Source organism: Pinus tabuliformis, chromosome 7 (assembly GCF_031772625.1).
Source record: "Pinus tabuliformis cultivar Carrire ecotype Pingquan chromosome 7, CPIR1, whole genome shotgun sequence".
Taxonomy (NCBI): Eukaryota; Viridiplantae; Streptophyta; class Pinopsida; order Pinales; family Pinaceae; genus Pinus; species Pinus tabuliformis.
Genome location: NC_142293.1, coordinates 1,646,103,132 through 1,646,123,984, shown reverse-complemented (window position 1 = coordinate 1,646,123,984; position 20,853 = coordinate 1,646,103,132). Strand labels below are relative to the sequence as shown.

The following is a 20,853-nucleotide window of genomic DNA, read 5'->3' as shown; positions in this document are numbered from 1 at the left end:
GGCGTGGTCGTGGAAGTAAAGGCCCGGCTCCTCGGGCAGCCAAGAGACCCAACCCGATGGAAGGCCGCAGGGGCCGAAAGCCTGTTGAGCACCTCATAGCGGAAGTCGTTGCGGCATATAGAGAGGAAACAGATGACGGCATCCGAAAGTTGATAGATGACTAGGAGGAAGAGATAAAACACGAGCTAGAACTGGACGATGAGATAGAAATCTAGAGGACGATGGTTCCCAACCCAGGGAACACAAGAGGTAGAATCACGCAATTCAAACACACCCTGTACCTATATTTCTTGATGAAAAGTTTTCTTGGTAAAGCAATGGAACAAATTTTTGTGGGGATGGCAGTCACACTGCAGGGCCTACCCAATTACAAAAAATACATGGAGAAAATCCTATTCCAGTTGCACAAACAGGATGTCAAGATGGATCATATCGACCGTCACATCCCTTGCATCGTGGAGTTGTTTGGAATGCCAGAGGCAACTGCTGATGATCCCGCTCCTGTTGCCTCAGACTCTGAGGAGCGAAATGTCTAGAAGGATTAGTTCCTCTAGGCTTAGTTTTTGTTTATGCAGATAGCATTTAAATTTCCTGTTGTTTATGTTAGAAGTTATATAGTATTTGGACATGAGACTGAGACCTACGTAGCCTTGAAAGAAAGACTGAAGCAATTTTGTTTTTGGATGGCGTATAATGCTGACCAGTGGCCAACAAACTCGGTTTCCCCTCGGGGCGAGTTGAGGCCACCAGGTAAAACTATGTGGTGTAAATTTTCCTTATATATATAATAGAAAATGGAAGGTCTTGCCAAGCATTACAAAAAAAAAAAGTAATATAATTTTTAATAAAATGTATTTTTTTTTTTTTTTTTTTAATTAATTTACTTTTAGCATTTAAGTTGTATTTATTTGTCGAGAAGGAAACTTGTTTTCAAATTATACCAAGGTAAATTATGCGCTCTGCAACCCTAGCAGACCTGTGCCATTGACATGCCGAAAACCTAAGGCCAGAACTTGCATTCCTGACATCTCCAGCAGCTTCGCCAGACTGTGGACCGTTAGACAGGGTGGGATGACATACGTAGACGGGGGGGGGGGGAGATCACCTCCTACCGGGATGCTACGGCGGGAGACTCACGCCAAAAACCAAAAACTCAGCCACAAGCCCAAGAAACAACTAATCTGGCAAATGGCCCTGTCCTCGGGGCGCGATGGCAGGCTCGAAGCAGGGGGGAGTGTCTGCCATGTGCAGCAGAGAAACCCATATTTGTAATCCTGATGAATAAACTGGAAAGATACCAAAGCTTCATGAAGGACCATGTGATGATCTGCAAGTTCAGAGGAGTGTGGCCGACAAAGAAAGACCTCGTCAAGTGGATACAACAAAAATGGCAACCCAAAGGCCATATCAAACTCAAGTTGGGAGCCAAAGGCTTCTTTACGGTAATCTTCTCAAACCTATAAGGTAAGGAGAGAGTATTTGAAAATGTCCCCTGTTTCCATTATAATGTTGGTTTGTTCATGCGATATTGGGAGGAATGTTATGACCCCGATAAAGAGAAATTCCTGGCAACCCCTGTATGGGTAAGACTCTTTAGAATCCCAATGGACTCTCGAGACACAGAAATATTAGAGGGAATCGGGAACACAATAGGAAAATTTGTTAAAATAGTTGAAACCACAAAATGAGGTCGATATACATACTATGCGAGAATCTGTGTGTATGAATATAGTAGAACCCATATCCGAATCAGTAGATCTAGATACCATGAAGACATATGGCAGCCGACCCTGGACTATGATCATATTTCGTTTAGATGCCGAAGGTGCCATGAATATGGACATTTATTTAAAGAATGCCCACTGAACCAGGAAGGTTAGAAGCTAAAGGAAAAACAGCTGAAAACCCCACAGGAAGGAAATGAGGGATTCCAAGAGGTTAAGAACAAGAGAAGGCCACCAAAGGGAATCCACAGCCTAGAAAAAGATAACCAAACTCAGTCAAGTAGTAAAAACAGATATGAAGTACTACAGGTGGAAGAAGAAGCAGAAACGAAACCCAACCCATGGATTACCAGGAAAAAGGAAAAGATAGTATTTCTAGTCAAGCAAAAACAACACCTAAGCGGAAAGATCAAATAGATCTCACAGATAAAGATGTACAGGTAGGGATGGAAACCACTACAATGGAAATCAACCCAAGTAATGGGGAGGAGCTAAGCATTGAAGATGAAGTCCTCAAGAAATTGTTAAATGAATGGAGGCACTTAGATGAAAGATTTATACCAGAGGACCAAAAGAAATTGTATAAAGAGACCTTTCAACAGTATAAGGCCAAACAAGGATAGGGACAGGTTGAGATCATAGAGAATCTGGGTATGCACCAGGAAAACCCCCAGGAGTACCAAAATAGAGCAAAAGGAAGAAAGAAAAGAGGTCGGAGAAATTTACAGGAATCGATACAATTAATGGGAGAGGCGTTGGTGAACACGAGCAGGGTGGTATTGCTATTAGCGGTATACCAACAACTTAACAAAGTTTCCCAGTGATAGTAATATCTTGGAATATAAGAGGCCTAAATAGTTGAGGAAAATAGAGATACTTAATGGAGCTATTGAAAAAAGAAAAGCCACAAATTATGCGTCTCCAAGAAGCTAAGATAACAGGAGAAAAACTAGAAGAGATTCTAAGGAAGATGAAACCAAGGTATGAGGTAGTAGAAATGGATGCAAAAGCAAGTGCAGGAGGGATAGCAATAATATGGAACCCAACAGAAGTAAAAGTATATTATTGGATAGGGATGCAACGCATCCTCACAGGTCGGTTCCAAAACACAAGAACTAAAGAATGGTTCTTTCTCTCAACATTCTATGGCCCACACATTCCAATTGAAAAGGAAAACTTCTTAAAAATATAAAGACCCTAAACCAAATGCATCGTGAAAAGCTTTGGCTGATTACAGGTGACTTCAACCTGATAACATCGTTAGAGGAGAAAAAAGGAGGGATTAGAAGGGAGGAGCCCAAAATGGAACAATTTAGGGACATCCAAGAAGAACTACATCTGGTGGACATCCCAACAATCAATGGAAGGTACACGTGGAACAATAGAAGAGGAGGAAATAGGAAAACAACATCTCGACTAGATAGATTTTTGGCAAAAGAAAACCTAATCGGCAAAGCTGTTTACTACGAGGCATCCATCCTACCCTGCTTGGGTTCAGATCATTGGTTGATTAGACTAGAAGTGAATATGAAACAAGGGAAAATTAAGAGACCCTTTAGGTTTGAAGCTTTCTGGTTAAGATACCTGACCTTCCTTGGAAAACTGCTGGAGTGGTGGAAAGCAAGTGAGAAAGAAGGAAGAAACCTAATACATACATTCCAACTCCACCTCAAAGAACTTAAAGACAGAATTAAAAAATGGAATAGGGAAGAGTTTGGTAACATACAATAGGATCATGAATTGCTTCAGGAAAAGATGAGGAAGGTGCAACAACAGATAATAAATGATGGAAGAACTGAAACCTTAGTGGAGGCAGAAGGACAACTGCTAAACAATTTGGAGGAAAGGAGGCAGCAGGAAGAGATCCTGTGGAAACAAAAATCAAGAATTCAGTGGCTGAAGGAAGGGGAAAGGAATACTAGATTTTTTCACAAAGTGATGATTCAACACCGGCAGCATAACAAGATCTTCTCCCTAGTGGACCAGGAAGGAAATCGTCTCACTCAAAAGGAAGATATGGAGAACTTTCTAGTCCACCACTTCCAAAACTTGCTGACATAACCCAATATACATAGGACAGAGAACATATCCAAAATAACTTGACATATCCCCCAATTAGCGAGATGGGATCAGAACCTAGCCCTACTAAGGAAAATCACTAAGTTTGGGGTGGAAGACGTTATCAAAGGCCTTGCGAAGAACAAAGCTCTGGGCCCGGACGGGTTCACAACCGAGTTCATTCAGGCAACTTGGTTGTTTATGGGATAAGATATTGTGGAAATCGTGGAGGAGTCTCGACGCAATAAAAGAATGCATCTAGCCCTGAATTCCACTTTCCTTGCTCTTATCCCCAAAACTGACCACTCGAAAGAACTGCAAGGATTCAGACCAATAGCTCTCTGCAATGTAATATATAAAACCATGGCCAGAATCATGGTGAATCGCATCAAACCTATCTTGCCTATATTAATCTCCCAAGAGTAGACAGGATTTGTCAAAGGGAGGCAAATTATGGATGGAATTCTTACGGCTCAAGAGGAAATTCACTCCCTGAAGAGCCAAAAAAATAAAGGAATGATGATAAAACTAGACTTATTGAAAGCTTATGACCACCTGAGCTAGAAGTACCTACAAGGTATCCTAAAGGCGTTTGGTTTTGATTCTATATGGATAATCTGGATATCGTCAATGATCTTGACCCCGGTGTTCTCAATTCTCCTCAATGGATCTCCTACAGAGGCGTTCAATGCAACCAGGGGGCTTAGACAAGGCGACCCAATGTCCCCATTCTTGTTCATATTGGCTGCTGAAGGATTAGGAAGATATGTAAAAGAAAAAGTGCAAGGCGATCAATTTATAGGTCTCAGAATGTGGGGCAATGATTTGTCGTTAATACATCAACAATTTGTTGATGATATAAAGATGTTTGGTCAAGAAACCCTCAAGAAAGATAGAACCCTGATGGAAATCCTGAACGATTTCACGAGCTCCTCTGGGACAGAGATCAATAAGGATAAGTCGGCCATATTTTTCTTCAATACTACAACCCCATCCCAAGCCTTTCTAGCAAGACTGGACCAAAATGTACTAAGGAACCTGTTGTCCCGATCTAAGATGATATACTATGGGATCCCAAAGTGTACCCACACTCATTCAAAGAAGACTTTAGCAGTGGCTTCTGCTGTGATATTCTTCTTGCAGGCCACCAAAATGGCCATCTTCGAGAATCTGTCGATGACCATAAAAACACAGTCCCTGCCAGCTTAGTAGAAGGAATGCTCGACATGTAATCCATGGAGATGGATTCCCAAGGTCGACTAGGGGTAGGCAGCAAAGCACAGAGGCATTTCTTCTTGATGGTCGGTTTGGCAATGGCGCAGGCAGTGCAGGATCTGATGTACTTCCCGACATCATGTCGAAGATTCAGCCAGTAGAAATACTCCTGCAGTACTTCCACTGTTTTCTCGACCCCGAAATACCCAACAGCTTGACTGTAGTGGGCTTCCCAAATCATCTCGGCTCGCTCGCTTGAAGGAACAAAAAGGTGTCCAAGGTGGCATAGCGAGGCATCCTGGAGGTGAAAATCTGCAACTTGTTGACACTCCAAGAGCATCTGGTATGTGTGGCCGAACTTTGGGTCACTTTTGTAGAGAAGTGGCCAATCAGAAGTCTCATGCCCACAAGAGTTGAGCACGATGGTTAACGCCATGATTGGTGGTCGGCTAAGGCAATCTGCAACATTATTGGTGCTACCCTTCTTATACTTGATATTCAAATGGAATTGTTGTAGGTATGTGGACCACTTTTGATGGCAATGATTCTGCAACTTCCCTTATGTCTGTATGAACTGCAGGGATCGGTGGTCTGCGTGGATGACCATTTCCTTCCCCAAAATGTAATGCTTCCATTGTCGGCAAGCCTGCACAATGGAATACATCTCTTTGTCATAAGTGGGATACTTCCAGACTGTGTCTAAAAGTGTTTCACTGTGATATGCCACTGGATGCCCCTATTGAGTAAGGACTGCCCCAATAGCATAGTTAGAGGCATTTGTCTCAATCTCAAATGGTTGTTGCAAGTCTCGTAAAGTGAGCACTAGTGCAGAGCAAAGGTGATGTTTCAACTCTGTGAATGTCTTCTGTTGGGATTCAGACCAAAATAATTTTGCTTTCGCTCCTCCCTTGGTGACTTGACTCAAGGGCCAAGTGATATGAGAGAATCCCAACACGAACCTACGATAGAAATTGGCAAGACCCAGAAAGCTATGGAGATCTGTCAGAGTGGTTGGGGCTAGCCAATCCTGAATGACTTGGATCTTGGTTGGATCCACATGCACCCCTCGTTCATCAATAATGTATCCCAGATACTAAACCTGGGTCATGCCAAAAGTGCATTTCTCCAAATTGGCACACAGCTTGTGCTGTCATAGTGTTTGGAGAACCTGTCGGATGTGGTGGAGGTGCTCTTCCCAACTCTGGATGAAGATCAAGATGTCATCCAAGTATACCACTACAAATGAGTTGGTGAATGGCTGCAAGATGTCATCCATCAGCCTCATGAAGGTTGCAAGAGCATTCATCAACCAAAAAGGCATAACCAACCATTCGAAAAGTCCCTCATTGGATTTGAAGGCAGTCTTCCACACATTGGAGGGTTCGATTGGTACCTGGTGATAGCTGGACTTCAAGTCAATATTTCTGAAATATTTTTCCCCCTTCAGTTGGTCCAGAAGGTCATCAATCCATGGGATCAGGTACCTATTCTGGACAATGATCTTGTTCAACGCCCGTAGTCAATACAGAGTCTCCAAGTCCCATCCTTCTTCTGTACCAACACGATCGGGCTCCCATAGGGCAATGAACTCAGACGGATGTGACCTTTCTGTAGCAGCTCCTGAATCCTCCTCTTGATTTCGTCATTCTCTAAAATGGAGTGTCGATAGATTAGTCCATTGGGCAGCGTCGCACCTAGGGTCAGATTGATGGAGTGCTTGACCTGACAGTGCAGAGGCACCCCCGTGGGGGAGGTGAAGATGTCCTCATACTCCTCCATGACCTTGTCCATATGTTGTTGTCATGTGGAGGGGCCCTGTTTGGAGGTCATGGCCACCATCTTCTTCTTTCCCTGAGGGCATATCATCAGGAAAACAAATTTCTAGGTTTTGGAAATGGGCTTACTGCATTGTTTTGTAGTAACCAAAGAGATGGTGGTAGGCGGTGCTACCTTCGATATCCTGTACAACTTATTTCCCAAAGTAACAATAACAGCATGAGGCCTTAACTCATGCACAGCATGTCGCTTCCATAAGTATGGTTGGCCTAATAATACATCACAAACATCAAGGGGAGTAATGTCACATAATACCTCATCTGTGAAGGGCTTGATGTTGTATGGACGGCGACACTCCTGGTTCAAGCAAAGATCTTGTCCTTGGTGAAGCCACCCGATGGTGTATGGTTATGGATGTGATGTGGTCAGTAAGCCAAGCCGCTTCACGACCTCTGCCGAAATGAGGTTCTTTTGGCTCCCGCTATCGACAATGAACTGTAGCTGGGAACCTTTTACCCACATCTGGGAGTGGAAGAGGCGCTCCTCCTCCTCTGGATCTTCGGGTTCCTCCTTCTGGATCTTCGTGGTGGCAACGGTGGCGTTGGGCTCTGCATCGATAATCTTCTTCCCTTTGTCATTCCCCTTGTCAGGTTCTGACTCAGAGTCGTAACATGCATCTGATTCTGAAGCCTTTAGTTCGGCCACCAGTGACTGCTTGGCCCAACACTCACTTACGTTGTGTTGGAGCTCTTATGGAACTCACACCACTTTCACATGTCCTTCTTTGGCTTTACGATGTTGTTCTTTGCTTGTGGCTTTGGTGGGTTGTCATGGGCCGCCCTGCCTTGGCTTTGTCCTTTGTTCTGCAGTTTGGGGGCACCTTTCCCTTGCTTCGGATTCGCAGATCCAAAGTCTCGCTTCTTCTGTTTAAACTTTTGCTTGATCTTGACCGCATATCGGTATGTCGTGTCGAGTGAGGAGATGTCCAGGAATTCCATCTCGTCCAAGATGCACCTATGCAGGCAGTCGAGGTACTTGAGAACCAAATTCTTCTCATAATCCTTGATACCTAACTTTGTGCGGAGGGTATGAAAAACAATGGTAAACTTCGACACATCTTGGTCCCTTCCCTGTTGCAGCGTTGTCCACTTTCTGTATTTATCCTCATAGCTCCTGACAGGGTGGTTCTACTCCTTGATGGCATACCGGAACGAGTTACAAGTGGGTGCAGATGAAAACAGTGAGTTCGTACTTTCATCCTTCTACTCACAGTAGGTTTCCCACCAGTCCTTGACGTGGGGGGCTGCTTTGAGAAGAGCAAAGGTGATCTTTTCCTAGCTGGAAAAATCATGAACGGAAAAATATCCTTCTAGCAGATTTAACCATTTATCTATAGCGTCTGCATCTATATAACCCTAAAATATGGGAATGTCAGAGTTAACTTGTACCTTAAAGGGTGTAGCACTTCCAGAGTAGCTGTCAGAAGTAGATGCATCGCCCCTAGGTAGTTGTTGAAGGATCTAGGCAAAGTTGTCCATCATCGTGTTCCTTTTTCGCTCGAGGGCCTCCTCAAGCAAGATTTTGATAGGACCTCTTGCCCCCTCGTCTTTCTTTTCATCCGCCATGGGAGGCCGTCAGGATTTGCGAGGCTAGTCTTGCAAATTTTTGACCAGTTCAAGCCCTAACTCCTTATATCCCGACCTCATTGGGGACATGCAAATAGAAACAGAGAAAGAGTAGACCGCTCTGATACCACTGATCTAGATTTAAACAAGAACACAACAAATTATAGATATAACCATAAATACAAAGATGTAGTAGAAATAACACTTCATTTCATTAATATCAAATTCTGAAATTTGCTTACAAACAGAATGGAAATAAGACTAGCTCGGGCGATGGTAGCTTATCTCTCAGAAGAAATGTGGCGGCTACATGCCTCTGAACTACGTTACAATGAGGCTCAAGGGCCTTTTTATTATTGAACAATAAGAGCAAACCTTAAACAACCAAAACCCTAACCCGAGGAGATGTAACACCAAGATTTTATGGGCCTCGTTGGGGTGAGTTGGACATCCAACTTCTCAGGGTTATGACTTGGTCATATTATCTCCGTTTGACGTGCATGATAAAACATTGGAAATATCTCTCCGAAGACTACGACAGAAAAGATGATTTTAGACAATTAATTGTTGGCGGTAGATTGCCAAAAAAACGTCATTTAGGGCCTCAAAATGGCTCTAGAAGTTTAGGACCCGAAAAACTGCTAAAAATAGTAAATTGTGCTACAATTAAGGAAACTAAAAAACTGAAAGAAACAATGGTTGGGGTCCAAGTGGAATTGGCAGGCGGCCACCAATATCCACCTGGTTTAGATAACATGGCAGCAGATAACCTAGCCAACTAGGGGTGTGGGCAGGCAGGTAGCAACCTTGATATAAGGGGAGCGGAATTAGGCCAAATGGAAGGCATGAGAAGTCTAGAGGAAATCCTAAGAATAGACAAGGAGAAGGGAGAAAACCCTCGATCAGGGTGCGAAAGGAAGTGTGGATTAAACGAGGGAGAGGAAGGTCAGTGGTCATGGTGGGCTAAGGGGGATCAAACGCTTAGCTGTGGCGACGGGCAGAGGGAGAAGAAGTTGGCCAAGGGCCATGAGAGCATGAAAATGGCAGTGGGGTAGTGGGAAGTACAGGGAAGAGACAGTTGTTCAAGCGGGCAGAGGTGAGAGAGGATGGCCAGGTGTCAAGATTGGCAAAGGGAGGAAGGCAACGACAGCCGGCAAGTGGCAAGGTAGCTGGAGTAAATTCACGGCAGGAGTAGCCAGTGGTAGGAGAGAATTAACGCAGGGAAATTATAGGGAAATCAGGGGAACCCCATCTCGAGACAATCATGTGGGAGAAAGGGTGGCTGACGAAGGAAGAAGGCACGTGGTGAGTCCTTTGGACGGTAAGTGGGGCAGGTGGACAGAAAGACAAAAAGGGAAGAAAGCTAGGCTAAGCGACATTTGCATGCAGCAAGACAAGGTAGGATGTGCAGTTGAAGGTGGTGAAAGATGAGGGTTGGAGGACATCGAGCTGCGTTCGGCTTTCGTCTGCAAGAACTAGTATGTTCTCTTGACTCTCACTCATGACCATCTAGAAAATACTATTTTAGAAGCAGAACACTAGTTAATGGTAATGATGCCCCTGGATGTGTTCACTATTGAGGTCTCCCATTTCTCTTGGGGTTTTGGCCTGTTATCCTGGGGAGAATTCGATAGTCTTGTCACCCAGGGAAGGAGGTTTGGGAACCCTGGTCTTGGCCTTAAGGTAGATAGGTCCTAAGGTAAGGGCAGAAAGTTGAGTCATAATGCAACCTACTGGGATATCCTTAGGGGGTTTCAACAGTGGTTGTAGTAACAATCCTAACAAGCTGTTTTGGTTGAGAATGTGGCTCGGGAAGGAAGGTGTCTTAGTAGTGTGCGGAGGGTTAGAAGTTTCCTTTGAACTGTTGATAAGGCTGATATTCCTCAATCTAGAGCTGAGCTTGGACCTGGATAAGGTCCACGGAAATAGAGGTAGTAACTGGGATTGTAATTAGGGGAGGGAAATTGCTCTGAGAGAGCTTTTGCTTAGCTCCTTCGATGGGACCCAATGGAGAAGGATAGCTCTCTCGTGGACTGGTATGATATTTGTAGCCTGGTGGGAGATTGAGAAGAAATCCGTTGCTCGCTAAGGTGGTGATACCCAGGGTAGGGTTGCAATTACAATAGGATGGAGGTGTAGGGAAGCCTCATGGGAACTGGGTAACTAGTCTCTTCAAATTCCTATGGGAAGCTATCAGAACAAAGGGGAGGTCACTATCCTCCAATTCTGTGAGGAGGGAGGGGGGAATCAAGTTGTCAATGGGGTTTATCATAGTTCTCAAGGCACGGAGCGATTGAAAAAGCTCGCACCAAAGAAGTCCCACCCAAAATGGGGGAAGCTTGAGGCCACTCTGATTAATATGATGATGACTTACAATGTTGCATTCCTGGTTTTTGTTTAGGTAATATAAAAAGCAAAGTGCAGAGAACTCCAAAGCCTCGGCACTCAAACCGTGCTTCAGCCCAAGTACAGGTGCGTTGCTCAGAAAGGGAGGAAAAAAGTTGAAAGGATAATAGGATGGCGAAGGAAGGTAACCAACCAGGAAAGAAAGGAAACATAGGAATGGGAAAGGCCGGAAAAAAGATTAAAGGTTTGGAACCGACTTCTAGCAAAGGACCGAGCAAAAGAGGCAAGAAAACAGGGAAGGACAGTATGTAGAACCTAATCAACGCATACTTCGTAGGAACACCGCCTGAGGTGAAAGTAGTAATTTCCGAATGGGAAAGAGAAATAAACAATAACATAGAAAATCAAGAGATTGAGGCAAAGGAATGGGAAACAATTGATAAAGACCCAGAGAATACCAGAGGATGCCAAACGTTGTTCCGCCAAACTATCCAGCAGTATTGGGTCATGAAAAACATCCTGACCCGTGCAATGACAACCTATAAGGAAAGAGAAGACCTGGAGGAAGATAGACCAGTTGAGCCAAGTATGAAGGACCTGCAAAGGGAGATACAATCTGTCCAATTACAACTATATCACAACAACCTCATTGTGAATAGGATTGAATAGAGCCTTCAGGATATGAAGAGAAGTGAAATCCTGGGTTCAAGTGTGAAAGACCTATCCCCTGTGGACTCATCAGATGACTGAAACAGTCGTGTCAATATAATTTTGTCTATATGATGGCTAACATTTATTGTTTTAATAAGAATTATATAGTAGATAAAGTTGTCAATGTAGCGTGGATGGTAAGGAAAACTCTTTATAAATTTTGGATAGCATTCGATGCAGATAGGTGGCCAACAGACCTGGTTTCCTATGGGTAGGTTGAGGCCACTTGCAATTTTGTAGAAATCATACTTATCTTCATGAAATATCAATATAAAAAGGATCCTACCAAGCTAACACAAAAACAAAAAAAGTTGTATTTATTTTATTATTTTTTACTTTTCAAATAATTTAATTTTTGGCATTTAAATTTAAAATTAGATAAATCTAAAATAATTCATTAATATATGGGTGTTGCTTTGTTAGTAGCCTTTTCTTTTCTTGTAAGTTTGGCACCCCCTACAGGGGGAGGGTAGCACAAGATTCGAACCCAAGATCTCTGGTTCAGTGAGACTTCATTCTACGGCCATTGCCACTTGAGCTACCCAGCAAACAATAGTCCTTTCCCTCTTAATTTAAATAGAATAGTACATTTTATATTATAACTATGATGTCAAAATAGAATAATATATCCTTATAGTATTATTGTAATGTTAATAACTATATTTTTTTATAAAAATATTTTATTGTTTTTTAATAAAAACAATTTTATTATTTTTGCCTTTTCAATTAATTTATTTTATTGTTTATATTAAAAGTAATATAATTTTTACTAAAAAAATATTTTATTATTTTTGTCTTTTCAAATAATTTATTTTTGGTATTTAAATTGAAAATTGGGTAAATTTAAAATAATTCATTAATGTATGGGCATTGCTTTGCTTAAAGGCCTATTGTTTTTGTTTTTAGTAAAAAAATGTTTGACTTTTAATTAGTTTGGACAAATTTAAACAAATTTTATAAAGTCTATGAAGGTTTTGAAAAAAAATATATATTAAACTAAATATTTTGAAAATAAAAAATAAAATTTGAAATTTTTTAAATTTAAATTTCTAATTTCTTATTTCCGCTGAAATGACTAATTTTATGGGCTTGTAAATAGCATTTGTAAATAAAAATTATTTTAAAAATAAAAATACAAAAAAAATCTATATGCCACAAAGTGTCATTATCCGTACACACATCAAATCTCAATATTTATGAAAATTTGATTTAATTAAAAAAATAAAAAATTTGATTTAACTCCAAGTGACACTTTAATAATACTATGTATATATAAATTAAATACCCTTAAAGAACATGTATCATTATTTTTATTAAATAATTTGTACCCTATGTACTGGATTTAAGGGATCTGTGGTTTGTATCTTTTGATTCAGTTTCCAGAGAATCCACAGTATGAACATTTTTATGCCAACGTTTCAAATCCCAACTGGGATCCATCATCAGGGCTTATGAATGATGATAAAAGAAGAGCTGCTTGGAAGGAAATAAATATTAATGAGGATAATAAATTTTTAGGATTAGCAGAATGTCGGCTGAATATTAATATTTAATATTTAATTTATTTATTAATTAATTATTCATTTAATTATTTATTTTTATTTTCAATAAATTATTTTTATTTTATTGTTGAGTTAATTAATTTAAAATTCAAAACCTAAAGGGAAATAATAATTAAAATTTTTAATATATGTTAAAATAATAATTTTTATTTTATTTTATTTAATTATTATTTATTTATTTATTTTGTTGAGAAATGTTTATAAATATTTCTATATATATTAGTTTTAAAAGAATAGAGAAATAAGTATATTGAATCAATATTTGAAGTTATTTGATTTAAAATTATATTAATATTTATGAAAATTAATATATTAATTAATTGCTATAAATTAATTAATATATTAAATTAATCGATATTAATAAATGTTAATAAATCAATACTAATAAAGTTAATAGATATTAATGGGTTAAAATATTAATACTTAATTAATAAAGTTAATAAATATTAATACTTAATTAATAAACATTTAATAATGAAGTAACAGTAATTAACATTAATAATAATTAATATATTAATTAATTGTTATATTAATCAATATATTAAGCTAATTAATATAAAAATAAATGTTAATAAGTCAAAATTAATAATGTTAATAGATATTAATAGTGTTAAAAATATTAATACTTAATTAATAATGTTAAAATATTAAATTAGTAATCACTTAATAATTAATTAAAAGTAATTAATATTAAAATTAATAAATAATATATCAATTAATTGCTATAAAGATTATATTAAACTAATTAATATTAATAAATGTTAATAATGTTAATCAATCAATATTATTAATGATAGCGTTAATAAATATTAATGATACTTAATTAATCACTTAATAATTAAAGAAGAGAAATTAATATTAATAGTTGATAATTAATATTAATTAATTTTACGACATAATTAATAATTAATATCAATAAATAAAATATTAACTTTTTATTAAGATTTATTTGTTCATATATTATGATTTATTTATTTATTATAAAATTATTTGTTTATTTATTATTATAATTTTTATTTTTAGTTAAGAATAACCAAATCGAATCATTATATACTATTTTCACATTAATATTATTTTATTAGAATATGTGAATCTTAAGTTGTTGTTTCTTTTAAGTTAAAAAATAGTCAAATTATAAGCAAATATGCCATTAAGATAAATTTAGAAATATAATATAATGCCAAAATTATAGTGAACTCGGGAGGCTTCTCTCCAAGCTTTTTGAGCATAGGAATAAAATCTTAAATCAAAATAAATAATTTGTCTTTTTAGGTCCGATAGATCATTATTTGGTCTCAGCGGACGTTAACCATCATCATCATCAATATCCTATCCAATATAATATAATATAATATCTTATATTAAATGTATAGCATTTATTAATAAGATATTCAAATTAAAAATATTTTTGTTACCATTTCAATGTTTATTATTAATTTTACATTATTTTAATATAGTTTATTGTTTTATATTTTAGTATTTTAAGGTATATTTTTCATCTTTTTTATGAAATTTAGAATAAATTGGTTGGAAATATGAGTTTGAGTGGTGTAGTTTGCACAATTTCAGTGTTAAAGAAGTTTTCTAGACATGTCAAAAATACAATTTAAAAATAAAAAGCTACATTCTCACTGAAAATTATATTGTGAAATTTCAATAAAAAAGACCATAAAATAATTATTGTCATATTTTAATTGTAATAATATTTATATTATAATTAACAATTGACCATAATACAAGTCTATGCTTTGTTTTAAAATGTTAGTAAAATCATTATTTTTAAAAAATTAAACAAATGTTAACTAAATAAATTATAATGTCATCAAAAATTAATAATAAATATATCTTTAGAATAAATTAAAAAGATGGTGGTGTAAAAAAATAGAAATATACTTTTAAAAAGTAGGTTAAAAAATCACTATAAATATAGACATTTTTCTTTAAAGTAGTAGTAGTATTATTTTTATCCTAGTTACAATAAGTTTTGTTATCAATTACCTATAATAGGTTAGGTACTAAGTAGCAAGGTTGCATATTACACTTTATTTAAGATTAGATTAAATTGTCACTTTGTTTAATGATTATATTAGAACAACGTCTTAAGTAACTTTATTGAATTATTATATTTTAGTAATTATATTACATTGTAATGTTGATTAAGAATTATAGTTAATTTTAACTAAACAATAATTAACTTTCATTAAATATAATGATTCGATTTGGTTATGTGAGAAAGCATTTAATGAAAGTTAATTATTTTTAGTTAAAATTAGTTAAAATTAATTAATTAATTGGGGGATTTGGCATTGTCTGAATGTTGCATTTTAGACCACGTAGTTCTAAATTTTATGCATACTTTTCTCATAGCTATTGGGTATTTTTTGGAGGTAGGTCCTCTATTATCTAACAATTTTAAGAGTGGTGGGACATTCAAAGATATTAAGCATATTTCCCTAGGGGACTTTTTTATGGCGACTCTATGGGGGTGCTTATGGTTGTGGTGCAGTCATTTCCCTTTCCTCTTCTCATCATTGTCTCCTCTATTCTGGTGGTTCTGACATTAATATGTGTGTCAAGGTGGTTGCCCTTTGGGGAGTCCTTCATTGTGCTCTATGGCTCGCAGTGGAAGAGATTGTCATCTTTGGGGATTCGAAAGTGACAATCGGTCGAGCATTGGATTCCTACTCTCTTGATGTTCCAACTTTGGGTCGTCGATTGGAGCAGATCAACAATATGAGCGATAGTTTTCGCTCCTTATCATTTTGCCAGATTTTTAGGGAGCATAACACATTAGCGGGCCATCTCTCCAAGCGTGGGGCATCGACACTTCCTGGGTATTTTCATTACGAATGTTTGGTTCAAGACTCTGTCATAAACTCAAGATTCTTCATTTTTTCATAATGGTTTGCATCTTTGTCTGATATATTTGATATATTTGAGGCTGCCAACCATGTTTTTTTTACTATTCTTCTTGGACTTAGACCCACCTCTCTTGGTCCTCTACTACCATATGCAGAGGTTTTTGTAGTGTGTTTTGTTCAGTTAAGTGAGGTCCATGACTTCTATTCACTCATTAATTCTTGTCAACTTATGATATATGTTTCTTTTTAATATTTTTACAAAATTTATAGTTGTAGAATAAGATACAAGAAAATTTTGTTTGATGTAACAACTTCATTTTATAATAGAAATTTGTTATTTTTTCTTTGTGAAAAAAGAGAAATTCAATTTGATTAAATTAATTTGCAATACTATAAATGTCTGATTCTATATTACAATTAATAAGTTAAATGCATATAAGAATCTAGAGAAATTCGATTTGGTTGAATTAATTTCAAAATGCTATAAATGTCTGACTCTATATTATTACGCCGTAAGGCGTTCCCCTCTGAAATGAACTCCCCCGATTGCCTTTCTGTCCTAATCGTAGCCGTTAGATTTTTTGTTAGACGAATGAACAAAAATCAGCCGTCTGATTTGATAAAAAATGTTTTAAAACATTAAAAAACCTTAAAAAACGTTTCACTTTACATGCAATAAAAGGCGGATCACCAGGCGCACAGCAGCCAACAATGCCTCTGCGATGGATTTCCCGGGCGACAAACGCAAATTAAAGTGCTCATATCGCTCGTTAGGGGTCCAAGGGATTCTATGACGCCATTGCTTGTTTATGGGGGCCCTTCCACTGGCAAAACCAGTGTAGTTTTAGATATATTTAAGCGTTTGAACCGCCCTTTTGCCTATGCGAGCTGTAGATCTTGTTTTAGCCCTCGTCTGCTGTTTGAATCCATTCTGAACCAGCTGATATCCCACAGAAGAACGAAAGCTAATAACTATAGCAGTGCGAAGCGCTGCGAGAAAATTGCAGATTTTGTTGTGTATTTGAAAGAAGCCTGTATTCAGGCCATTGAGAAAAAATATGAAAAGAAATTGGTAGGTGGGTCTATAGAATCTCGGAAAGATGGGGAACCAGGGTTTACGGGCTCTCCTCCCAGGGATTCCCAAAAAATCCCAGATAAAGGGCTGAAGGAATCAGTGTTTAAGGGATCTCCCCACGAGGATACCCAAATAAGTCCAGAGAAAGGGTTTCAGGAATCAGGGTTTAAGGGCTCCCCTCGCAAGAATACCCAAAAAAGTCCAGAAAAGGGGCTTAAGGGTTCCTCCAAAAAAAATACAGGAAGGGGGCTTCAGGCTTCTGGTTGCGATGATCCTTCGCAGAAAGACAAAGGGAAGAGGGACAATGATTCTTTTAGTAAAGAAGTCAGGAGATTGGATTTTCCAGAGGTGGTGTACTTGATATTTGACAATATTGAACTTCTGCATGAGTGGAACAATGGTTTCAACCTCATCTCAGCATTGTTCAAGCTATCTGATTTGACAAGAATGCCCAATTTGGGTTTGATTTTTATCAGCAATATCACTCCAGATTCCTTCTATTCCCATATTGGTGCTCTAAAGCCATTGACAGTCTACTTTCGGGACTATACTGATGATGAGTTGTATCAAATCCTTATCAAAGGGCAGCGTAATACTGAGCTGTATGCCTCATTTCTCAAGTAAGTACCTGTGCCTACCTTTTTCTTCAAATATGCTTATAGATTTCTGTTAATGAAACAATAATGCTCAAATCTTATTAGAAAAACACGAGGCAAATTTGGGTTCATGTGTCTACTATTTCTCTGCGTCCATAGGAGTATGTCGCAATGTGTAAATCTTGTTGATTGGCTCCTGTCAATGAGGTTATTAGTTTGGTTTGCTGAAAGTTCTGTCTCTTCTGCACACTATACACTTGCTTATTTTGTATGGGAAGATCCACCCAGTAGCAAGAAAGTTGGGCTTCTCTGATCTCAGGTGTCCAAACCGTGCCACGGTTCTCTTTGCTGTTCAAGTTAAGGGGCTTTCGAAGTTTTTAAAAGTTTCAATGAAATATGTGGCTGCTTGATTTAAACTTGTTTTCTTTTTGTTTCTGATATTGGACAATGCTATTTTGAAGCCCTTCAGTAGAGCTTGTAGGCGAGTTATAGAACTCACTACAGCATTAGAACCTTTGTTTCAAAAATATTGTGAACCAATTAGCAAAGAAGTTGTGGTTCCCGATGAAAACGGAAAGCGGAGGCTGTTTTCTTATCTTGAGCCACACATTGCACCAGCCTTGAACCAAATATTCAATGTCCCTACTTCTGGAGACAAGGTTAGAAGGAAAATCATGACAAGAAGACAAGGTTTTGATGAAATACATGAAGATCTAGATTTTCATCTTTCTGGTTGTGGCAAGTACTTGCTCATCTCTGCCTTCATTGCATCAAGGAACCCTGCGACTCTTGATGCCATGTTGTTTGATTCGTCTGCGGGATTAGATAATCGTAAGCGAAGGAAAAAGTAAGAACTTTAGTTCCTTTGATCCTTTGATTTTCTCCTTTTTTGTTTTTCTTTTCATCTGATTCTTAAAAATAAATTTAGTTGATTTCACATAAGGAAGGATCTGATTTCTTTTATCTAGAAGTTCCAGCTCATCTAAATACTATGCCCTCTTTCCCATTTCATGGCAGCAAGAAGTTAATGTTTCCTCCATATAATTATGCAATCCCAAGCATCACTTTGGAGTAATTATTGTATACTCTCTTTTGTTGGTTTGTGAATAGGAGTGTAAAATCCACAGAGAGAAAGGAACATGAGGAGCAAGAAAAGTTCCTTAAAGGTCCAGGGAGTTTCCCTCTGGATAGGCTGCTTGCAATCTTCCAATGCATCACAGCAGTGGCAGATGAAGAATTGGGAAATCTACAATCTGACAATATATCTGCAGCTGATGAAAATGGTTTGGGGCCTATGGCTGATGCTCTTATGCAACTCTCAACTCTTTGTAATATCAATCTTTTGTATAAAGGAACAAACTGTCCCCTAGAAGGTGCTGCTAGATATCGTTGCAACATCGATCAGGAACTTGCAATGAAGGTATGCCTCTTTTTGTTTATGATTTATCAATGTTTAGTGTTGTTATGCTGTATTGAAAATATCGACTAAAATCTTTGATCATCACTTTGGCTGTGGGAAATAGGAATTTTATTTTTAATCCATCTCTTATTTGTTTGTGATTGTAGATTGCATGCAGTGTCAAATTTCCTTTGTCAAAATATCTCTATCGGTGATAATGACCTTGACAAGGACCATTTCTAGATGTGTTGTTCAGTCGCCTACTACAGAGGAAGTAAATCAGTTCAATTTGTGGGAGAAAGACAATTTATTGATTGTTAAATGTTGTATGTTGTGGGGCAAGGAGGTCACGTAATTATAAAAGATATGAACTGTTTCACCTCATAACCCCAGGAGTTGTGAATAGCTCAGGTATGTTGTTCAGAGTCTGCAAATTAGATTATTCACAATAAAGTCGCACACAAAATTATATAGATTAATACACGAGATTTATGTGGTAAAACCCTGACAACATGTCAAGGAAATATCCAGGGGCAAGACAATTAAGTTTTATTCTTCAGCAGAGTAATTGCATTCAGGCTTACAATACAACCTCCTCATCTGTGGGAACAGAGTAATTGCATTCAGGCTTACAATACAACCTCCTCATCTGTGGGAACATATATGAATTAGACTCTGTTACAATAGTTTTGTTAAGTATATTTAGTTTGTAAAACTGAATAACCACAACAACATTTGTGTTCTTCAATTTATGCCTTACGGCGTTTCATATGAAGTATTTGAGTAAAATTAATGACAATACAATAATAAAAAATTCCTAGATGCTTTCTCCCATGAGATGAGTTTGCCAAAAAAAATATGCATCTAACAGTAACTATGCAAATAAGTCAATGATTGGAAAAAATGCCTTGCCTTCCACAATCCATCACTAGCCAAAATGAGAAATTCTATGTCTCTCACATCTGGTTCTGAACTTAAATGTTGCTTCAGACTCCTGTCACCAAACGCACGAGCTACAGCAAGCTAACCATTAACTCGAGGTACATCTCCTAATAAATCAAAAAAGAATGCCATTAAGTATACAGTTTCTCCCTGTGACCATTCAAATGTTACTCTTGAGCTAGAAATTATTTAAGTATGTTCTCATTAAAATTAATCTCTGCACAGCATTTGTAGTGGTACCTGGCAGGAGTGTCACAAATCCACCCTTCTCGATGTTTTGGTGTTCAATACTTGGCTCATGATCAACAGTCAGCTGAATAGCAGTGTCGTTTTTACATATAACAGCCCTGGAATCTCCTGTATTTGCTACAAAGAGTTTTTTCCCATCAACTAAAATATCAGTGACTGTTGTGGAGCCACCGGGCCCTAAATCAGCTGCCTTTGCTAAAATTTTCCCATCAGTCTGGTTGTATGCATTCTTGATGGCACTTTCTGGGTCTGTCCAGAACTTCGGCTCCATTATTATCAGAGATACTTGTCAGCATTAAAATACTTAATTAGCATTTTACACCATACGAAACTTTGAAAATAGCAAGTGACAACCAATACAACAAATGGCAGATCAGCTGTAAAAGCATTTTACTGGATGTGCATCAGAGTCAGAAATCTCATCTGATATACAATTTTTTTCTAAAGAGTCATTTGAGAACCATCATATTTATATAAATGAAGGAAATTATCAAAAATGATAACGATTTGTCGCAAATGCAATTTTTGCAATAAGGAAGCACTATTGCTTTATGCCATGACGTGATGCTACTACTGGACGTTTTTTCTTTGGATAGGTGCAAGAGACACATGAACATATAAGTATAGGAAATATATGAACAGTTTAAGCTATTTGAAAAATAGTGGATTTACGCATGAAACATATTCAACTAGAAATATGATGGGGAAAAACAA

The 20,853-nt window shown here is 37.7% G+C and overlaps 2 protein-coding genes across 2 annotated transcripts; one reads left to right on the top strand and one right to left on the bottom strand.

Annotated features, from left to right (window-relative positions):
* Nucleotides 1-317: 317 nt before the first annotated feature.
* Nucleotides 318-19,163, top strand: LOC149254705 (origin of replication complex subunit 5-like). Its single transcript, XM_089454819.1, has 6 exons — nt 318-530; nt 16,561-17,215; nt 17,300-17,570; nt 17,995-18,396; nt 18,660-18,969; nt 19,116-19,163. The coding sequence occupies exons 1-6, from the start codon at nt 318-320 to the stop codon at nt 19,161-19,163; spliced, it is 1,899 nt and encodes a 632-aa protein (XP_089310945.1).
* Nucleotides 19,164-19,971: 808 nt separating this feature from the next.
* Nucleotides 19,972-20,410, bottom strand: LOC149254704 (putative protein phosphatase 2C 44). Its single transcript, XM_089454818.1, has 2 exons — nt 20,131-20,410; nt 19,972-19,997 (listed from the first exon to the last, which is right to left on the bottom strand). The coding sequence occupies exons 1-2, from the start codon at nt 20,408-20,410 to the stop codon at nt 19,972-19,974; spliced, it is 306 nt and encodes a 101-aa protein (XP_089310944.1).
* Nucleotides 20,411-20,853: the final 443 nt, after the last annotated feature.